This window comes from Dama dama, chromosome 17, assembly GCF_033118175.1.
Source record: "Dama dama isolate Ldn47 chromosome 17, ASM3311817v1, whole genome shotgun sequence".
Taxonomy (NCBI): Eukaryota; Metazoa; Chordata; class Mammalia; order Artiodactyla; family Cervidae; genus Dama; species Dama dama.
In genome coordinates, this window is record NC_083697.1 from 70,103,130 (window position 1) to 70,124,271 (window position 21,142).

At 39.2% G+C, this 21,142-nt stretch overlaps 1 protein-coding gene across 3 annotated transcripts in view; it reads right to left on the bottom strand.

Annotated features, from left to right (window-relative positions):
• Nucleotides 1-21,142, bottom strand: part of CNGA1 (cyclic nucleotide gated channel subunit alpha 1) — a 52,420-nt gene that overhangs the window by 15,988 nt on the left and 15,290 nt on the right. For all 3 annotated transcript variants that reach the window (XM_061164698.1, XM_061164697.1, XM_061164699.1), the window contains 3 exons: nucleotides 6,202-6,322; nucleotides 4,869-4,988; nucleotides 3,893-3,955 (listed from right to left, as the gene is read on the bottom strand). In XM_061164698.1, coding sequence (XP_061020681.1) covers nucleotides 3,893-3,955; nucleotides 4,869-4,988; nucleotides 6,202-6,308 — 290 coding nt within the window. In that variant the 5' untranslated portion in view covers nucleotides 6,309-6,322. The remainder of the gene's footprint in view (nucleotides 1-3,892; nucleotides 3,956-4,868; nucleotides 4,989-6,201; nucleotides 6,323-21,142) is intronic.

The following is a 21,142-nucleotide window of genomic DNA, read 5'->3' on the forward strand; positions in this document are numbered from 1 at the left end:
AAGGACTGCAACAGCAATGACAAGTATATTCAGTAATGATTTCCCCACTCTTTCCCCTAAAGAAAATCAATGGTCATTTACTTAGGGAACTGTACCCTAGTGGGGCTTCCACGATGGCTCAGCAGTCAAGAATCCACCTACAATGCAGGAGTCATAGGAGACACAGGTTGGATCCTTGGGTCAGGAAGATCCTCTGGAGGAAAGCATGATAATCCACTCCAGTATTCTTGCCTGAAGGATCACCATGGACAGAGGAGCCTGGAGGGCTACAGTCGATGGCGTTGCAGAGTTGGACATGACTGAAGTGACTTAGCATGCAAACACACACCCTGGGGGGAAAGATGCCTAGATACATTAAACACCACTTGGCAGAGGATCCAAGTTTTGTTATTGAGATCTAGGAACTAAAGCATGATCATGCCTCCTCCATTAAAATGGGGGACATATGGTGGTTTGGTAGTAATTTATGGGCCCTCCATTGCATCTACAGATGCCCTGTTGTGGTCATTTCTCCAGTTCAGTTCCATTCAGTCGCTCAGTCAAGTCCAACTCTTTGCAATCCCATGGACTGCAGCACTCCAGGCTTCCCTGTCCATCACCAACTCCCAAAGCTTGCTCAGACTCATGACCATTGAGTCAGTGATGCCATCCAACCATTTTATCCCCTGTCGTCCCCTTCTCCTCCTTTGAAATCCATTGATTTTCTTTATGGAGAAGACTGGGGAAATCATTACTGAATATACTTATCATGGCGTTTATACTTTCTCGAGCTGTTCAAGTATAAACAGAAATAAATCTATTTGCCCATTAGAAGAACCCTCATCTCCACTTTCAGTCATGAAATTAAAAGACCCTTGCTCCTTGGAAGAAAAGCAGTAACAAACCTAGACAGCATATTAAAAAAACAGAGATATCCCTTTGCCGATAAAGGTCTGTATAGTCAAAGGTATGGTTTTTCCAGTAGTCATAGATGTGACAGCTGGACAATAAAAAAGGCTAAGCACTGAAGAATTAATGCCTTTGAACTGTGGTGTTGGAGAAGACTCTTGAGAGTCCCTTGGTCTGCAAGGAGATCAAACCAGTCAATCCTAAATGAAATCAATCCTGAGTATTCAATGGAAGGACTGATGCTGAAACCGAAGCTCCAATACTTTGGCCACCTAATGTGAAAAGCTAACTCATTGAAAAAGACCCTGATGCTAGAAAAGATTGAGAATGGGAGGAGAAGGGGACAACAGAGGATGAGATGGTTGGATGGCATCACTGACATTGGCATCACCGATGGCATCAGTGAACATGAGTTTGGGCAAACTCTGGGAGATGGTGAAGGGCAGGAAAGCCTGGCATGCTACAGTCTATGGGGTCACAAAGAGTCAGACGTGACTGAGCAACTGAAAAACAACATCATCGCCACAAGTTTCTTGGCTTATGGAATATGAGCTAACGTAGTGAGGAGGACCAAGTGGAAGCCATAAAGCTGTTTCCTACCTGCTGGCAACAAACAAACAAACAAACAATATTGCATCCTGGACAGGAAAGGAAATCAATCCTTAAAGACCTAATGCATGCAGGGGTGGTGTTTCCCCATCACATCCTCATTTAATTCAATGTCTGACCCCTACTACAACCGAATGGATCCTGCGGGACAGCAGCAGACTACTGCAAAATCAACCAAATAGTAGCTCCCATTGCAGTCACTGTGGTGAATGTGAAAAACAATACACTCACCCAATCTATACCAGATTCCTAAGATTCTGGGTCAGTGTTATATTCGGGGCGAATGTGTTATATTTAATCACTATCAGTGAAGAAGGTCATAAACAGTCCATATCCACAAGGGATGGAAAACAGTATGTCATCTACAGTATTTTCCAGGGCTATGTTAACTCTCCCACCTACTATCATGACATAACCTTGAGGGACCTGGGCCATCTGGACATTCCTCAGATTATCACATTGGTCCACTATATCTGTATCAATGACATCAGCTTAACTTGGCCGTTAAGGAGGATTATCTAACCATGGGACAGACAATGAGTGCTGACCATGAGCTGGATCTTGTCAGAACTAATAAGCCCTAAGGTTGTATTGCAGTCTATCATATGATAAAGTGGTATATTTGGGATTAAGCAGGTGGCTCAGCACCTTCTCCCCATGTCATCTACCACTGCTGTCTCAAAGCTACTCCTCCTGCCCCATCATGGCCATATATTGGCTTTGTATGAGAAGCTGATAGAGCATGATCTATGGATGAGTCAGTTTGGCACTTTGGATTAAGCCAAAATGAACTGTTGTCTATAGAAAAGCACTACAGAGAGGTGGCCTTAAAAGACTGTGAGGTTAGTCTTACCAATGGGACAATGTCAAATACTGCATAGTCATCCACTTTGTGGGAAAAAAGAAATGGCTCAAATTAAGAATATACAAGGATTCATGGACAGTCACACTGCATTGGCTGGTTGGTCAGGGACCTGATTAAAAAATACTGAAAGATCAGCAAAAATAATTCTGGAAACCAGGCAGACTAAATGGACTTCAGGGGCATGGGCACAAAGTTTTAAAATATCTGTATCCCATGTTATTGCCCATCAAATATCAGGTGCCATGGAAAAGGGAAAAAAAAAAACAATCAAGTAGAAAAAACCTGACTGCAGATAAAGCTACCCTCTGTCACTGGCATCCCCAACACTGGCACAACATGGTCATGAATGGGGCAACAATGGTGGCAGAGATGGAGATGATGCATGGGCCCAGCATGGAGATCCCATTCACCCAGGTGGTTTAACTGCTGCTGTTACTGTCTAACCTTCCAGTTCCAAAGACGAATGCTATGACTCTAAAACAGCACCATTATTTGAGGAAAGTGGTCACTTGGTGGCAAGTTAATTACACCGTGGAAAGGGCATCAAATAACTCTGACTTGAATCGATACATCTCACGGATGCTGTGCTCAGTTGCTAAGTCACGTCTAACTCTTTTGCAGCTCTGTGGACTGTAGCCTGCTGGGCTCCTCTGTCTATGGAATTTTCCAGGCAAGAATACTGGAGTGGATTGCTATTTCCTCCTCCAGGGGATCTTCCCAACCCAGGGATCGAATGTGCATCTCTTGTATCTCCTGTATTGCAGGCAGATTTTTTGCTGCTGAGACACCAGGGAAGCCCTATAATATGGATACTAATATGCTTTTTTGCTTCAGGGCTTTGACCAGTGCCACTGTCCAGCTTTGGTTACTGCCAGCTTCTAGTTTCCCTCTCCCTTGTGTGACCTTGGCTGAAGGAAGCCACCATGCTCAAAATTACGCCACCCTTCCTGAGGCAGCCCTCATCCAATGATTGTGCATGTGTACAAAGCCCAGTCCTATCACCTAACTGTGTAACAACTCAGAAGGACCATCACGGCATCATATGGCACATCACATCTATTTAAGAAGTTCCGCTTCTCTCTTTACCCAGTCCTACTCCATTAACTCCCTTTTAGGCATCATTTATAAAAGCACTCCCAATAAACCTCCACATACAAGCCTCCATCCCAGAGACTGTCTCCTGGGAAACTTGACCTAAGACATATTGACTCAGAATGAGAACAATTAATAACGTCTCATTTATTTGGTCAGCCACCCTAACCCTAACCACATGGAGGTGCAATTGCACATATGCTCTAGGCAAGGGTTTCCTACATGTATTCAAATACACACAAACTACTTTTAACATGGCTAGGTCCATTTTTCAGAAGGCAAAAACCAAATAACAAAATAAAAGAATATCTTTGCAATTGTATTAGATAGAGTTTGCCAAATAAGTATTTGGAGTCTAACACATTCAGATGTATTTATGCTTTTTCACTGGTTTTCTTTAAACACAAAGGTTTGGCTTTCTATTGCCGATATACTTACTGCTCCTTATTGCTGCTGTTGTTAACATTAAAAAGTGCAATGGCTCCAGGCAGGTACTGCTCCCTGGGAAATGAAAAAGTACAGTGAAGTCTTAGTAGTTACCATATATACAACGTCCATGGTAAGCAAACAGTCTTAAAGAACAAATGCTTTCCAGTTTCTACCCATTACTAACTAGTGCCTAGGCAATTTTTGAAAATAGAGAGCCTCCATGAAGCGTGAGTTGCTGAATGTCAGTGCCATGAATCAAAGCGATCAGTAAATGTCTATTCATCAGTGCTTACAATGGATCACATGAACCTTCTCCACAACCTGAGTGAGCCAACTTGGATGCTGCTAACTCTCAGCAAGAGATCTAAGTCTTAGACTGTCATGGAAGACAAGAGAAATGAAAACAATAGAAAAGCTGAAGGTGGTCAGTGGGGAAAGAAAGAGAGAGAGGAAAAAAGAGGGAGAAAGCCAAAGGAAACGTAAATAAGTGTGATAGAATGTGATAGAAGTGTGATAGAACCCCTCATCCACACCAATACCACACTTCTTTTACACTCTCAGAGTCAACAGTTTGAGGTGGATTTGTTAGCTTTTCTCTACTCAATACTCACCCTAGTGCTTGATTTCCCTGAAAGTAGGGTTGAAGGGGAGAGAACATTTTAGAGAACGACAGCTGATCCCTCTCACATACAATTGCTTGGAAGAAGCATCAGAAAAGAGGAGGAAATCAGAGAGGACTCAGGCATGAGATTCCCTAAGGGATAGACACAGGTCTCAGGGAAACTGATTGGAAAGTGTGTTTATGACTTGGAACCCCATGAACATAAATTATCATCAAGCAGTGGCAGTTTCCCAAGAGAAGAAAAAAGTAAGGAACAGAATGTACTTCAGAGTAGCTGGGCAGCAGGAGGGTTTGCCAAGCCTATCAAGGTTTCCAAGCCCACCAAGTGGAAGAATAGTGCCTTTTTTTCATCACACTGCTCACCTCTGTGATGGTTGTCCGCTTCTGTGTGTATTACTTCTAAAGGAATCCCTTGCTTGGGGGTTCTCACTCTCTGATTCTTCAAATATAGAAGCACTGTCATCATCATCATCGGAAAAGGAGCTACGGTCCAAAAGGTGGCAAAGATGAATTAGATCAACGTTTTGAACCACTATAGGGGAACAACATTTCTCACTGGGGGGATCTCTTCTCCTTCTCTCTCAAACAAACACAGACAACAATGTGTAATAAGACTGAAATATGAACTGTGCAGAAGTAGCAATTTACTGTCAAGAAGAACAGAATTAAAGTAAATGCACAATCCAGCACAATACATGTAATTAAGAAATTACTTTCTAGGACTTCCACATTTGTACTGTTTGATGGATTCACAATGACAATGTTAGTGTTTGTCAGATGGAAAGTATGATGCCCATGTGTGCAGGTGTGCTCAGCCGCTCAGTTGTATCTGACTCTGCTATGCCACAGACTGTAGCCCACCAGGCTCCTCTGTCCATGGGGGTTCTCTAGGCAAGATACTGGTGTGGGCAGCCTATCCCTTCTCCAGGGGATCTTCCCAACCCAGGAATCAAACCAGGGTCTCCTGAATTGCAGGCGGATTCTTTACCAGCTAAGCTACCAGGGAAGCCCCCTTTATATCTATGTGCTTAGGCATTCAGTTGTGTCCGACTCTTCGGGACCCCATGGACTGTAGCACGCCAGGCTCCTCTGTCCATGAGGATTCTCCAGGCAAGAATACTGGAACAGATTGCCATGCCATCCTCCAGGGGATCTTCCCAACCCAGGATGGAACCCAGATCTCCCACATTGCAGGCGGATTCTTTACAGTCTGAGCACCCAGGGTAGCCCTCAATACCTACACTTTAGGTCAAATAATACAGGCTTTTTAATTAACTTGTAATAAAATTTCATTTCAGCAAAAATAAATTCAACTATATTTATACATGTTCACTTCATTTATAGGGTGACCACTTTAAATCATACTCTTAAAACACATTAGCATTTCACACTATTCTTTTTCCCCACATTTATCCATGGCACGGTTGTCCCTTTAGATGTGAAATGTTTCATGAGGAAAGGTCCTGCCAGTGATGAAGGAAATATTTGGCAAAGGTGCTCCTAAAGAATACCCACAATGATATCTATGTTCATTTGTTAGAGAAGTCAGGCTGCCACAAAGTAGAAGCAAATTCACTAAATTAAATAAATTACGAAGTTCAAGGTTTGAAATTAAATCTTAAACTGCAGTTAAACCCATTCAGATTTAAGAATGGTGGCTGGTATTAAAAATACATAGAAGAAAGTGTACATTTACCTGCATGCTCCATTTTCCATCCTTCTTATTTCCTTTTCAACATCTGGTCCAACCACATTGGGAATATTTACAAAAGAGCGCCGTGTATTGATAATCATTTTCTTCATGGTTAGTTTAATATCTGGGAGAAAAATGTCTTGTTAGCAGGAAGATTTTTTATATACTTACAAACATAATCCAAAGTTTCACTCTATCATTCTTCCAAGGCTGTATTAACAATCTTATTTCTAGTTATAGGTAGAAATTACTTTTAATAGAATATAGTAATGGTCTAATCCTTTAATTACCATTAGATAGGTGTTTGTGCATTTTTTTAAAATTCAAAAATGTGCTAGAAGTGTAGAATGTTTTTTAATTTGGATTTACCCTAACTTTGAAATAGTTAGATGATATAAGTGTAGAACAAAACTATAGGGACTTCACATACACACCCAGCAATGAAGTAAAAATAAAAAGCTGTAAAATAAAATACCAAAATGTATGTAATCAGATGTGAATTTCTACAGGCATTCAGAAAAAAACAATGAGTCTCAAGTGGGATTCAAACTTTGGAGTGAATAAAGATACAACTGATCCACAATTCAGCAAGTTTCCTGTGTTATTCTGATACACATACCACTCAGCTTCTATACAACCAGTTAAGGCATCAGGAAAACACCAAGAACAAAGAAGCCCAACTTTGTGGTGGCTGGAGCCCAGCTTTACACAAAGTGAATGGCCAGCAGGCAGTTCTGCTTCTGCCTTCTTCCCTAATGTTCTGCTAGCGCCCAGAGGAGCACGCATGCTCAGTTGCTTCAGTCATAAGCGACTCTTTGACCTTATGGACTGTAGCCTGCCAGGCTCTTCCGTCTGTGGGATTCTCCAGGCAAGAATACTGGGGTGGGTTGCCATGCCCTCCTCCAGGGAATCTTCCCAACTCAAGGATCAAACCGGCGCCTTTTATGTCTCCTACATCGGTAGGTGGGTTCTTTAACCACGAGCTCCGTGATGACACCCTGCAGTCATGACTGACTCCAAGCTCCTCACTGGGTCTCCAGTGTGCTGCAGTGACTTGGCTGGAAACCAGTTCCTGCTGGGCCCGGACAGTGTGCCCGTGAGCAGTACAGCCACTGCTCCCCCACCATGGACTTGGAGTCCCTTGTTGAAGCTCTGCTGTCCCAAGGGCCCAGCTGTGTCCAGGATGCTCCCCTCACCCTTGCTGCTTGGTATTCACAGAGCTACCCTGCCAGGATTTCATCCCTAAGGATGTTTCCTTTAAAGTTGCATACAGACAACATCTGATATCCAGAAAAATGAGCCTAGATGGGCACTAGGTATCCATACCAGCTCCTCCCCCAGAACAAGACTCCCCACTAATAAAGTGCTAGGTATCAGTAAAAAAAAAAAGGAAACTGTGGATTTTCTAAAATGTTGCTATTTCAATAAACAAAGAATGTTGCCTGCCACTCTAGTAAACAGTACATGAATGTTGCCCGCCATCAAGCCTTTGGAGCAGGTACACCCTGAGGGGATTCAGGATGGAGAAAACAGGCCACTGGTCCCAGGTAACTAAGATGCATAGCAAAGGAGTAATTTCAGTGAGCCCAGACTCTGGACACTTCCCATACACAGAAAACCACTAAAATCATTAACTTAGAAGTCTCTTTTTTGTGATTAGCAGCAATCTTTTGATAGTTGATGACATGATTTTCTTTCATTTTTTTTTCAGCAAAAACTCCTATATATATATCCTCGTTCCCTCCCTACCTCTTTGGATCAGTCCCTCATAGCTATCTGCAAGGTTACCTCTCAGATTATAGTTCTCAGTAATGTCCCCAAATAAAATACAATTCTCAACTTTTAAGCTGTATGTTTTTTCCAGTCGATCAAACAAAAACCCAGTATCTGTTTATGGGCTCCAAGAACACCAGTTCTTGTACTTAATGCTACTTGCTGTGGTCCTGCTGATGAAGACCCAAAGAAGGCTAGTGTGGTGAGAGAAAGACTGGGACGCTAGACAACCTCAACAGATCCCAGACCTCCATCTTCTGCTGCCTGGCTGGTCATCTAGCCATCCCTCTGCTCCCCCCACAACACCCCCTCTGCAATTTCCCTGCACTCCCAGGTTTTTATTATATAGACTGGGAATTTTTCCTTTGTTATTTTTCTACTACTGATTTCTGGGTTTTGTTGGGAAACTTGCCTTTATTATGAATAAAATAGAAAAACAAAAATTAAAAAAAGACACCATTTCATGTGAGAAAATGTATAAAATACCCTTCATTCTTTAAAATGTTACATCTTCAAGTGAGGATGGCAATAAATAATGTTCTTTATTTCACCCTACTATTCATACAACTAATGAAAATAACTAGCAGTCAGTAGTCAAAAAATAGTAAACAGGATTTTTGTGATGCTTGTTAATAAAAGTGTGCATATTTATTTAAATATAAAGCAATTTTTAAAGAAATTTTTAAATTTAAAATTTTAATTTTAAAATTTTAAAGAAATTTTTAAAGAAAAAGAGACATAGATGTACAGAACAGACTTTTGGACTCTGTGGGAGAAGGCGAGGGTGGGATGTTTTGAGAGAACAGCATTGAAACATGTATATTATCTAGGGTGAAACAGATCACCAGCCCAGGCTGGATGCATGAGACAAGTGCTCGGGCCTGGTGTACTGGGAAGACCCAGAGGAATCAGGTGGGGAGGGAGGTGGGAGGGGGGGATCGGGATGGGGAATACATGTAAATCCATGGCTGATTTATGTCAATGTATGACAAAAACCACTACAATATTGTAAAGTAATTAGCCTCCAACTAATAAAAATAAATGAAAAAAAAAAAATGATGTTCTCACTGAAAAAAAAAAAAATGATCTTCTCACTGAAAAAAAAAAAAAAAGAAAAGAAACAGCCACTTTGAGAACTACCTCACTGACCCCTTCCAGCATTAACATGCACATTCTGGTTGTATTTACAGCATGCTGGTTTCCTGTTGTCATCAATGGCCACTCTTTCTGGGAGATCCTGTGCCTTATGATTAGTAAAAGGAGAATTTATGATTATTTCATCCATTTCAACATAGAGAAAACTGTGTGTGGGTAAAAAAGATTAAATAGGACAAATAATATTATCCAGCATGTCAGAATGAACCAAACCTGAACTTTGCTTGCACCTGAAGAACAAAGAATCACTTCCCTTCTCCCATAATTTCTTTTTGGCCTAAGTGTTCTATATAGGAAAAAAACCTTTTTTATATCACACAATCACTTTATAATATATATTCACTCTAGAAAAAAGAAAAATATATAAATATAAAAATAAAATACATGAAATTCCACTCTAGATCTTAAAATTATTTATCAACACATTTTCTCCACTGTTTCTATGGTTTCCTTTTTCACATTTAAATTTTAATCTATCAAATTTATTTTGGTGTAAGGTGTGAGGTAGGGATTTAACTTTATATTTTCTAAATGGCTAGTCAATAGTCTAAATAACACTAAATCAATAATCAATAGTCCATCTTTTCCCTACTAGCTTGAAATGTTATTGTTCAAAATTTGTTTTGTCAACCATAAAGATTTTGGTGGAGTTTACATGAAAATTATAGAAAAAGTTAGAAAATATTTTTGTTTATGTTTTTGAAAAAGTTTCTATGTACAGATTCTATATTTTTATTAATTTCTAGATATTTTGCATTTTTGTTACTATCAAGAAGATAGTCAAGACATTTTCCCCTTGCTTTTCCCTTTTTCCCATTGCTTTTGCTGTATCATAAAAAATATTTATTTACTTATTTTAAACCAGCCAACCTAACTGACCTTTACAGTCAAAATTAAAAATTAAAAATATTTCTAATAGTTTTTATGCTAAACAATTTCTGCTTTCAGTAATGAAATCATAGAACTTACACAAATTATTCTTTGTCTTTTTCATGAGGTATTTAGCTTTTTGATGTTTAGTTACCTTGACTAAAAATTCCAGAACATAACAAGTAACAGTCTTGATATTCTGATATTAAAACTATCTTAAGAGACACCTAGTATAGTTCTTGGCCTTATGAGAATGTTTTATAGGTTCACTCTTAAGCATATTACTGACTGTTAACTTAAAAGTTTGATACATGGTAGCAAAATCTCCATTTATTCATATTTTATTAATTTTTAATAATTAGAAATTGGAATGAATGTTGATTTTTATTAAGGCTCCCTTGCTTTTATAGAAATAATATTTTTCCTTTCAATTTTCCCTATTAATATAGTGAACTATATTAATAAATTATTTTAATAGTTATGAAATAAAATCTCCTTGATTATGGTAAGTTATTCTTTTCATATGTATTGAGTTTTAGCTGCTAATATTTTATTTTGAAATTTTACATTAAAGTTTTTTATGTATTAAAGGCAAAATTTGTAGTTTGAGAAAGGGTTTTTAATGTCAGCAATAGTTGATTTTGACAAATGTTGATTTTGATCAACAATAGTTGAGCCATATAGTTTTCAACTATTTTTGGTATCATAGGATGATTAATAAGACATCTGAACAAAAAACAAAAAATTCTTTTAGAGAATTCATTCCTTTGTTGGTTTTCAAACATGAATCTTTGCATCAAAATGAAACAATTGCTTTTACAAAGTTTCAGCTTTCATTTTTAAATGAATAACAAAATTTTCTGACTTAAGTAAGGCAATAAAAAAACTTCACAAAGAAACCAACACAACATTGTAGAACAATTATCCTCCAATTAAAATAAAAGACTAAAACAAAAACTTCACTTAGATAAAGCAAAGTAAATGACTGACAAACCTGATGCAAAATTAACTTGGAATATAAATTATGAATGCCCAGGAAGTAGTCTGACTTGGGTTCAAAATCTACCATTTATTAATTGAATGAACTCAAGTGAGATTTTTAACCTTATTCAGCCTTGGTTTTTACATCTGCAAAATCAGAAGAGTATCTTTTTTATATCAAATATCAGAAAGATACACTGTGTACCCACACACATGAACATAATTAACTATGAAGCAGTGGTTCTCTAAATTTAGGATGAATGATACCTATCAATCTCGTGTAAAGTACAGATTCCCTGGTCCTGCTCTCAGAGTATGAATGTCATGGGGCACAGGAATCTACAATTCTATCAAGCACCTTAAATAATTCTATTTCAAGCTGTTCCTAAATTACACTTAAAGAAACATTATGCTATTGGCCCTACACTAACCCAATAATATTTGTATTTCTGAATACAGCAGTGGGAGAGATAAAATAATGGTCAAGAAAGACTTCAAGGCTGATGTTATTACCTCTCTAACAGTTCAGATCTGCAAATCTGAAACATTTAGGATCAATTCTCAAAGACAAAACTCACAAACAACTAATATTAAAAAAGTCAACCTCATAACTTAAATGAAAAATATAAATTAAAAATTGAAAAACAATGAAATTCTCTATATTAATAGAAAAAAGTGAGGAAATAATCTGATCATTTCAACAGATGTAGAAAAATCATTTGACAAAATTTAATATCTATTCACAATAAAAACTTTTAGCAAATCAGGAATAAAAGGACATTTCTTCAACCCGATTAAAAAAAAAAGTACAAAAACCCTATAACTGACATCATACCCAATGATGAAAGCACTGAAGATATTCCCCCTAAAGCCAAGAACAAGGCAAAGATATTCTAGCGGTATCCAAATTGTACTGGAGGTCCTAGCTCTTGCAGTAAGACAGAAAAAGAGAAGAAGAAAGGGACCTTCCTGGGGTCCCATGGGGTCACAGAGAGTCAGACACCACTGAGTGACTGAACAACAACAACCCACGAGCCAAGGAATAGCTGCAGGTAACAGAAGCTAGAAGAGAGGTATGGAACAGACTCTTCCCTTGTGCCTTCAGAGGCAGCATGGCCCTACTAATACCTTGATGTGGTACTTCTGGCTTCTAGAACTGAGACAATAGATCTCTGTTTTTTTAAGCCACCATGTTTAGGTAAGTTGAGTATAGCAGTCCTAGGAAACTAATACAAGGTGAAGGGGGATTCAGGGAGTCAAACAGTTGCTATCCAGCACACAGAGGTAGGTCAGGCCAGGGGTGCAGTGGGAGCCAAGGGAGGATGTACCAAATCCTCTGCAGGGAGCTGGAGATAAAACTTCCTAAAAAGACAGGGCTAAAGAGACCTTGTACAAAGAGCAGGCACCCACCAAGCCTATTATAACATGGGACAGGATTCTAGGTAGGAGCAGCAAGGACAGAAAAGCAAGCATGTGAGACAGCAGGATGCCTTCAGGGAAGAACAGCAGATCAAATCATGCAGAATACAGTTCTGTGAGTAAATGACAAGAAAAGAAGGGAAGAGGGAGGCAGGGGTTAATTCATTACCTGCACTGAATGCTGTGTTAACAAGGATGAGGAGTCACTGGAGGATGCTAATGGGGCCATGGTCAGTTTCCCAACTGGGTGAGGCAACAGGAAGGAGCTGGGGTAGAAATCTACAGAAGGATTACAGTTATCACTGGGTCCCAGCAACAGTGCCCAGGATGCTGTGGTCTCTCACCACACCTAGTCGTTCAGGAAGGAAAGCGCCCAAAAGGCATCTGGAATGATCTGAGACTGGTGTCAGCAACTCGGGTGGAGGGACAAGAGGTAAGGAGGCTGTGAGAGAAAACATCACAGAGCTTCAGCTGAAGTAGGGAGGATGATAGGAATGGAGCATTTGTTAGGAAGTTAAAGGTTAAAGGGACAAAAGTCTCAATAAGGCTGAACAACAGGTTTAGAGAGTAAGAGCAGGAAGCAGAGGGGGATGTGGTCAGGAAGTAAGAAGCTGGGCTGAAATTTACAACTGTGGAGGTGAAGCAGCTGTGAGTTAAGGATTCAGGGGACCACAGTGGAGAGGTGGGAGAAAAGGGAAGAAAAAAACTTGTGAAGCTAGGGACGCAGATGTCTCGAACGCATATTTCATAGGTGTGGAAGTTGCCTGGAACGACAGGGAGACACAGCAGGAAAGGGACATCTGAACAGTAAGTGCCAGATTATTTGATGAAAGTGGAGCAGCAACAGGGGGTCAGAAGATGCTCAAGATAAGTTTCAGTGGGAAAAGAGTGGAAAAAGAAAAGGGTGTCGTGAAGGATTTAGAAGAGGAAGTTGAAAGGTAAGAAAATGTCAGCCTCTTTCTAAGAGGATCAGGTGCATCTAGTCTGGGCATCATCAGAATCTGCCCAAATTCTAATCATTTTTTTGTAGACATGAAATGAAGCACTTCTGATTGCATTGAGGAGAACGTTTCTGTGAAATACTCATGACTCCTTGCCATCGGGTGTGACAAAGGTAGGCAGGATGAGAACAAGCAAATGAGAAAGAACTGTATGTTGTCCATTCTCTGCATCAGTCTACCTCTGCCAGCCTCTGTATGTACTTGGGGACCACAGAGACAAAGAGACAAAGATAAGAAGGGTGTATTAAACGCCTGCTACAGATCAGGTGATACACCAGTTTAGCATATTTAATCCACATAAGAATCTGAGGCACAGCTTTATCTTCTCCATTTCACAGGGGAGGATATGAAGCTCAGAGAGGTTAAAGGATTTGTTCATGTGACTTTTATTGCAGTGCTGGTATGCACACACAGGCTGCAAAGCTCAAGCTCTTTCTGGCACAGCTCAGGAAAGGCATGATATGGGAACTCAGTCACCAGTGGCCCCAAGTGACACCCATGTGCCCCTGCTTCATACCTATCAGTGCTGTCTTCTCCAGGGAAGTGTCCCTTTTGGATTGAGTCAGTTATTTACAAGGCAGTGAGATAGACTCAAAACGCATGTCTTAAAATACTGACCAGCAAAATGGCAGCCTTGGGGGTTCTAACTTCCAAAGATCTCCTTTAGGAGCCCAAGCTACCACTAAAAAATGTACTTAAAAAAAAAAACAAAAAACCAGTTGATTTGGTAAATAAATATAGCTTTAAACTAAGTTCCTTGCTGCCACCTCTTATCAGATCATATCCCTAAACCCTTACTGTGTAGAATTTCTAAATCCACTTAGGAAAAATACCAGACAGGATTTTCTATAATTTCACTAGACTGAACTCTTTAAGAGAAGGGCTTGTTTCTGTTTTGTGTTTTGTTTGTGTTTTGTGTTTAATCCTTTATAAGGATTCATATATATCCTTAGCATTAAGAATAGCACTTTAAACTCTGCAAGTACCCAGTGATATTTGTGGAAAGAATGAATGAGCAAATGAATCAATGCAGGTCAGAGGAAGCAGGGGTGAAAGCAATGAAGAAATGAATCCAAATCTTGTTTGCTCCTACTCCAACCTCTTTACTAAAGTCTCATTCCCCACCTCCTCTGTTTATCACTTTCTCCCAACCCATAAAACTCTAGCATAGCGCATCAGGACTGTAGGGACAACTGAACCTGATGATCCTGTAGCCACTAGCAATGTGGCATGGATGTGGATCTCCTATTTTCATCAATCAGTAATAGACTTCCCAGGTGGCACTGGTAGTAAAGAACACACCTACCAATATAGGAGACATAAGAGACTCGGGTTCCATCCCTGGGTCTGAAAGATCCCCTGGAGGAGGGCATGGCAACCCACTCCGGTATTCTTCCCTGCAGAATCCCATGGACAGAAGAGCCTGAGCTATAGTCCATAGGGTCACGAAGAGTCAGACATGACTTAGCAAGTCAGACATGACTTGCATGTGACTTAGCATGCACGCAAGAAGCTCTAGACGTCCAAAGCACCCGTGCTCTGTCTGCTCCAGTAACTTTTTCCACTGTGTCTTTCCATTTATACTAGTGATATCACATATTACATAGAAACCTGTAGCATGCACAGTCCTGCATTCAACATCCTATACTGCTGAGAAACAAAGGGACTCATACTTTCACCCATTTTCTTGCATAAAATTCTACCTTCACTTCTATGCAAGTATCTCCAAATGTTACATAAATAGCCCTGACCATCTATCTTGGCTTCAATACTGCATTTCATTCATTAATTCATTTCAAATATTTTGAATACCTCCTATTAGCCAATCTCTTCTCATTTGTTTTCTGCAGTAGCCACTTCACAGCCCTGTGTCCAATGTGTTCAAAAGTGGACTTTCACTTCTTTCTGTGTCAAACTAGCTCTTCTTCCTGACTTGCCTATTTCTGGTCATAGGATCACTGTTCTTTCATGCACTTAATTCTCTGAGAACTTGGAGTTCACTGTCTTTGCTCTTTCCTTTCCCCCAGTCACTCTGTCAAGTATTACATATCCTATTTTACAACTGCTCTTGCCCACACTCCCACTTTTTCATTCTAATTATCACTAGGGGTTGGTCAGGTGCTTGTTGCCACTTATCTTTGACTAAGTCTTTAGCTGATTTATTTATCCCCAGCCTCACCCTTTCCCCTGTTCATCCTTCAAAGTACTCCCAAATTAATCTTCTTAAGGAGCATATACATAGCATATTCTTGTTCTAGAATCTTCAAGATTTCACCATTGTCTACTGAATCATTACCCTTTCTTCTGCAACAAAGTCCCCATTTCCATCCCTCCCTCTCAATTTCTTTCTCCCTTTTTATTCTTTCAAAAAAGACATGAGGAAATACTATATAGTTATTAAAAATAACAAAATACTTCTAAATGAATAGGTGTTGTAAGTTCTTGAAGATATAGCATATTACCATATGTCAGAAAAGATTTATATATATATATATATATATATATATATATATATATACACACACATATACACACACACATACATATATATTCATGTGTGTTTATGCATGTGTGTGGAGAAAGAGAAAAGAAGATGCAACAAGAAAGTGGTAACAGTTATTACCTGCCTCTGAGGAAAGAAAACCATGGATGAGAATGGGCAATAAGCATAGAAAGGGGACTACTGCATTTTCTGAATATTGTACAACGTACATTAATAAATTTGAGGTTATGCATAGTGACCCTCATTTCAAAATGCAAAACAATGTAAAATTGTGTTACCCATAGTTCTACCACCAGGAGTGAACAAAGTTAACTTTTGTCTTTTGTCAAACTTGCTTCCCACATTTGATGGCATTTGAAAAACAATAAAATTTTATTTTATTGGGTGGAAGGAGTTTCAAGAGAGAGTCACATATACATATGCTTATATGTTATATACTTATAACTTACATGTTATACATATAACAATGCTTCAACCATGTATGGCAGAAACCAACACAACAATGTAAAGCAATTATCTTCCAATTAAAAATAAAATTAAACTTTATATCTAAACTTTAGGTCCTTTTACCAAGCTGCCACCACCCAGTTCCAACCTTGTCTTCCCTCTACCCTCTACCCAGAAGCAACCACTACGGTAAGTTTGGTGTGTTATCTTTCCAGCTCATTCCATCCTTTTACATAGATTTATAAGCATCCATAACCAAAGCATCGTTTGAGACTTGTGTATAAGTGTATAATTCTGACTTCCTATTTCATTTATAATTTTGTTTGTTAATACTGTAACCTGTATAGATTATATATTGTTCCTTTTTTTCTTTTTGTACCTCTTCTATTAATGAAACTTTGGTTCTTTCCAGTTTTTTGCTATTATGAACAATGCTACTATGAAAATCCTTTGCATGTTTCCTTAGACACCTGTGCGAGAGCGTCCTTACGTCCACACCCAGAAGTGGAATGGCTGGGTATGAGGCCAGCCACACTGCTGCCCAAGGTGTGTGTCATTTTACATTCTGTGACTCCTGTACAGGTACATCACGTCCTCCACACCAGACCAGCCCTTAATATTGTCAGATTTTAGGGCGTTTTTTCCAAATTTTATGAGACAAATTTGTTTGCACTATGGTTTTTGATTTGCCTTTACTGAAGAAGTTGGACAAACTCTCATGAGTCTATTAATCATTTGGATTTATTAGAAGTTTATATTCTTGGTACATTTTTCAGTTGGGTTCTTTCATTCTTTCATTACATGTTTAATGCCTGCTAGGAGTTAGGCATTATTATTATCTTCCAAGTGAATATGTACCCCTGGTCCTCTACTAACTGCACTTTAATTTTACCTTTCTGAATTAAGCATATTATAAAGCATAAAATTAAAAAATTAGTGCTCTACTAATGCTATTCATTAAAAAGTAGAGACATTACTTTGCCGACAAAGCTCCGTGTCTAGTCAAAGCTAGGGTTTTTCCAGTAGTCGTGTATGGATGTGAGAGTTGGACTATAAAGAAAGATGAGTGCCGAAGAATTGATGCTTCTGAACTGTGGTGTTGAAGAAGACTCTTGAGAATCCCTTGGACTACAAGGAGATCCAACCAGTCCATCCTAAAGGAAATCAGTCCTGAATATTCATTAGAAGGACTGATGCTGAAGCTGAAACTTCAATACTTTGGCCACCTGATGCGAAGAACTGACTCCTTGGAAAAGACCCTGATGCTGGGAAAGATTGAAGACAGGAAGAGAAGGGGATGACAGAGGATGAGATAGTTGGATGGCATCATAGACTCGATGGGTATGAGTTTGAGCAAGGTCCGGGAGTTGGCAATGGACAGGGAAGACTGGCATGCTGCATTCCATGGGGTCACAAAGAGTCAGACATAACTGAGTGACTGAAATGAACTGAACTGAATGCCATTCATGGGGCTTCCCTGGTGGCTCAGCTATAAAGAATTCACCTGTAATGCAGGAGATCCTGATTCGATTCCTAGACCAGGAAGATACCCTAGAGAAGGAACAGGCTACCCACTCCAGTATTCATGGGCTTCCCTGGTGGCTCAGATGGTAAAGAATCCACCTGCAATGCTAGAGACCTGGGTTTGATCCCTGGTTGGGACGATCCCCTGGAGGAGGGCATGGCAACCCAGTCCAGTATTCTTGCCTGTAGAATCCCCGTGGACAGAAGCGCCTGGTGGGCTACAGTCCAGGGCATCTCAAAGAGTCAGACATGACTGAGCAATGAAGCACAGCACAGCACAGCAATGCCATTTATGTACTTTACTAACATGTAAATCCTTTAAATTATTTAGCAAGAAATATTTGTTTACCAGTGTTTGGCTTGCTAAGCAATCTAACTCCTTTAATCTCATTTAATTATCATCACATGATCTCATTTAATTATCATCACAACTATGTTTTGACCATATTATGTCACATAAGCAGTGAACTACTTCTGGATAAAATTGAAAACTGAACTGAGCAATCCAGTCTCTGGCAGAGCATGCAGACTTTTAAGCATCATCTTTAAACAAAGACAGTTGCATATTATGCAGCTCAGAGCACCCACACTGTTTACTTATTTGTTGTTCATTCACTCAGTCGTGTCTGACTCTTTGAGACCTCATGAATTGCAGCATGCCACACTTCCCTGTCCTTCACCATCTCCTGGAGTTTACTCAAACTCATTTCCATTGAGTGGGTAATGCTATCCAACCATCTCATCTTTTGTCACCTCCTTCTCCTCCTGCCTTCAATCTTTCCCAGCATCAGGATCTTTTCCAATGAGTCAGCTCTTCGTATCGGGTAACCAAAGCAGGAGCTTCAGCTTTCAGTTCAGTTCAGTGTCTCAGTAGTGTCTGACTCTTTGCAGCCCCATGGACTGCAGCACACCAGGCCTCCCTGTCCATCACCAACTCCCGCTTTAGCATTAGCCAAAGATGATTCAACTTGTATGAGGATTCCTATATGTTGGTGCTTTCTGGAGTAGAATTCTTTGTGAATGTCCCCCCAAAATTGAGAAAAATGATGTATTTGGTATTCATCCATTATTTGTATGTATGAATACAAAGAAGGCAGAGCGCTGAGGAACTAATGCCTTCAAACTGTGGTGCTGGAGAAGACTCATGAGAGTCCCTTGAACAGCAAGGAGATCAAACTTGTCAATCTTAAGAGAAATCAACTGTGAATACTTGTTGGAAGAGCTGATGCTGAAGCTGAAGCTCCAATATTTTGGTCATCTGATGTGAACAGCCGACTCACTGGAAAAGTCCCTGATGCTGGGAAAGATTGAGGGCAAAAAGAGAAGAGGGCATCAGGGTGAGATAGCTGGATGGCATTTCTGATGCAATGGACATGAACTTGGGCAAACTTTGGGAGATGGTGAGGGATAGGGAGGCCTGGCACACTGCAGTCCACGGGGTTGTAAAGAGTTGGACAGGACTGGGCGACTGAACAACAACAACATTATTTGTTACACTGACACTAAGTAAATAGGTACCTTTTTAAAGAGAAATGCTTTCTTCTCCGTTAGTGCAAAGCTATTCTAAAGAATGTACTCTAATCTGCCAGTGCAACCAGTAAAATTCAAGCCTCAAAAAAAAGTGCAGAACAACATGCAGTAAACTATAAACAATAGTTACCTCTGGAGATTAGATCTTTGCATTATTTGAACTTTATACAATATGCACATATTAATTTTATAATAAAAGGATAAATTTCAATATAGTTTCTCAAAAGAATAACCCTAACCCTAACACTTTCTCAAGAAGCAACAATTTCACTAAGGTGGTCATTATTATCCTAGTCATTATCATCACCTTTACAATTCACAGAAAATTCGCACAGGGGCCATCATAAAGTAAAATCTCAATTAATCAAAAGGCAGTTAATAAACTATTGAATAACCAAATATATTTTCTAGACTCATTTTTTTAGCCAAACATTTTACAAGAAAACAGTGATATAAATGCCAGAAAAGTAAATGTCCTAAGAGCAAAACTGCTACTCCATTCCCAATGACCAGAACTAGGAATATTTTTCAAATAAACTTAAAGTATGGATTATAACAATAAAGTCATATATATTAAAACTCTGGAGCATCACAAGACCCTACATCATCAAAGAAAATTTTCTCTAGAATCAATGTGTTACACTAATCAAGGGTAAGAATGAAGACTTTCCGCAATGGTTGGAAGCCTTAATGCATTATCCTCTCCACTTTTCCCCACTCAATCACAAAGTATTCTGAATTCTAAAAATTGACCATAAAAATTAATAAATTATGATTACCTGCAGGTTTCCTTGACCTTTATGTTAGGTTATGTTATGTTATGTCACTCAAATATTTGTTTCTCAGGAAATGCAATCTGATGAGAATGGAATTTCTCAGAAAATGGATGCTGATGAGAAGCCTTTGGGGAAAGTCTAAATTAGGGTTTCATCTTCCACAAAATCTGTTGTAATTTTACCATCTATTATATGTATTGACTATATTTTAAACCATTATGTTAGCCACAAGCATTTACTTCCTTGTACATACATATACGTTTGCATATGACTATTCCACTTTACCAATTCTTTTCTAAGCTTCTTAAAAGCAGAGAACTTTCTTTGCTCTTTACATCCTTGGGACAAAGCAAATACAAAATTTGATGGAAACAATAGTGAGTAAACATACAAAGAGGCAAATAAGTATTTCTAACCCAGCACTTGAGGTCCCCTGGATTCTAATTACACAGGAATTTTGTCAGTCACAATGACTATTTGAAATTTAAGATAATTTTTTCCCTGCTTTTCTTATAAATCTATGTCTTATACCCAAAAGAACACATTAAAACTACTGATAATTTTACTTTAAACAATTTGAAGATAACATAATCTCATCTTTACTTAATATTTTTGTTTCTCAACACTTGTTGAGCACGTGCTATGTGCTGTATAGCTTGCTGCAGTGTGAAGGCAAGGAAGAAGAGAGGAAGGATGGCATGTTAAGACAGGCTTCCAGCCCTAAAGAAGTTAATAAGAGAGCCCTGTAAGTAACAAAAATCCAGTATGACAATATTGTGTGTATAAAGGCTCTGTGGAGTCAGGAAATTCATGAAAAGCTCTCCAAAGCAGGGAATATGTGACTGGGTTTTGAAGGATGAGTAGGCGTTTACTAAGGGAGTAGTGGAAATGAGCACTCCTGGCAGAAGAAACAGCATCTGAAGACGGTAAGGAATGAAGAAAAGAGCAAATATTCTAATGCCTAG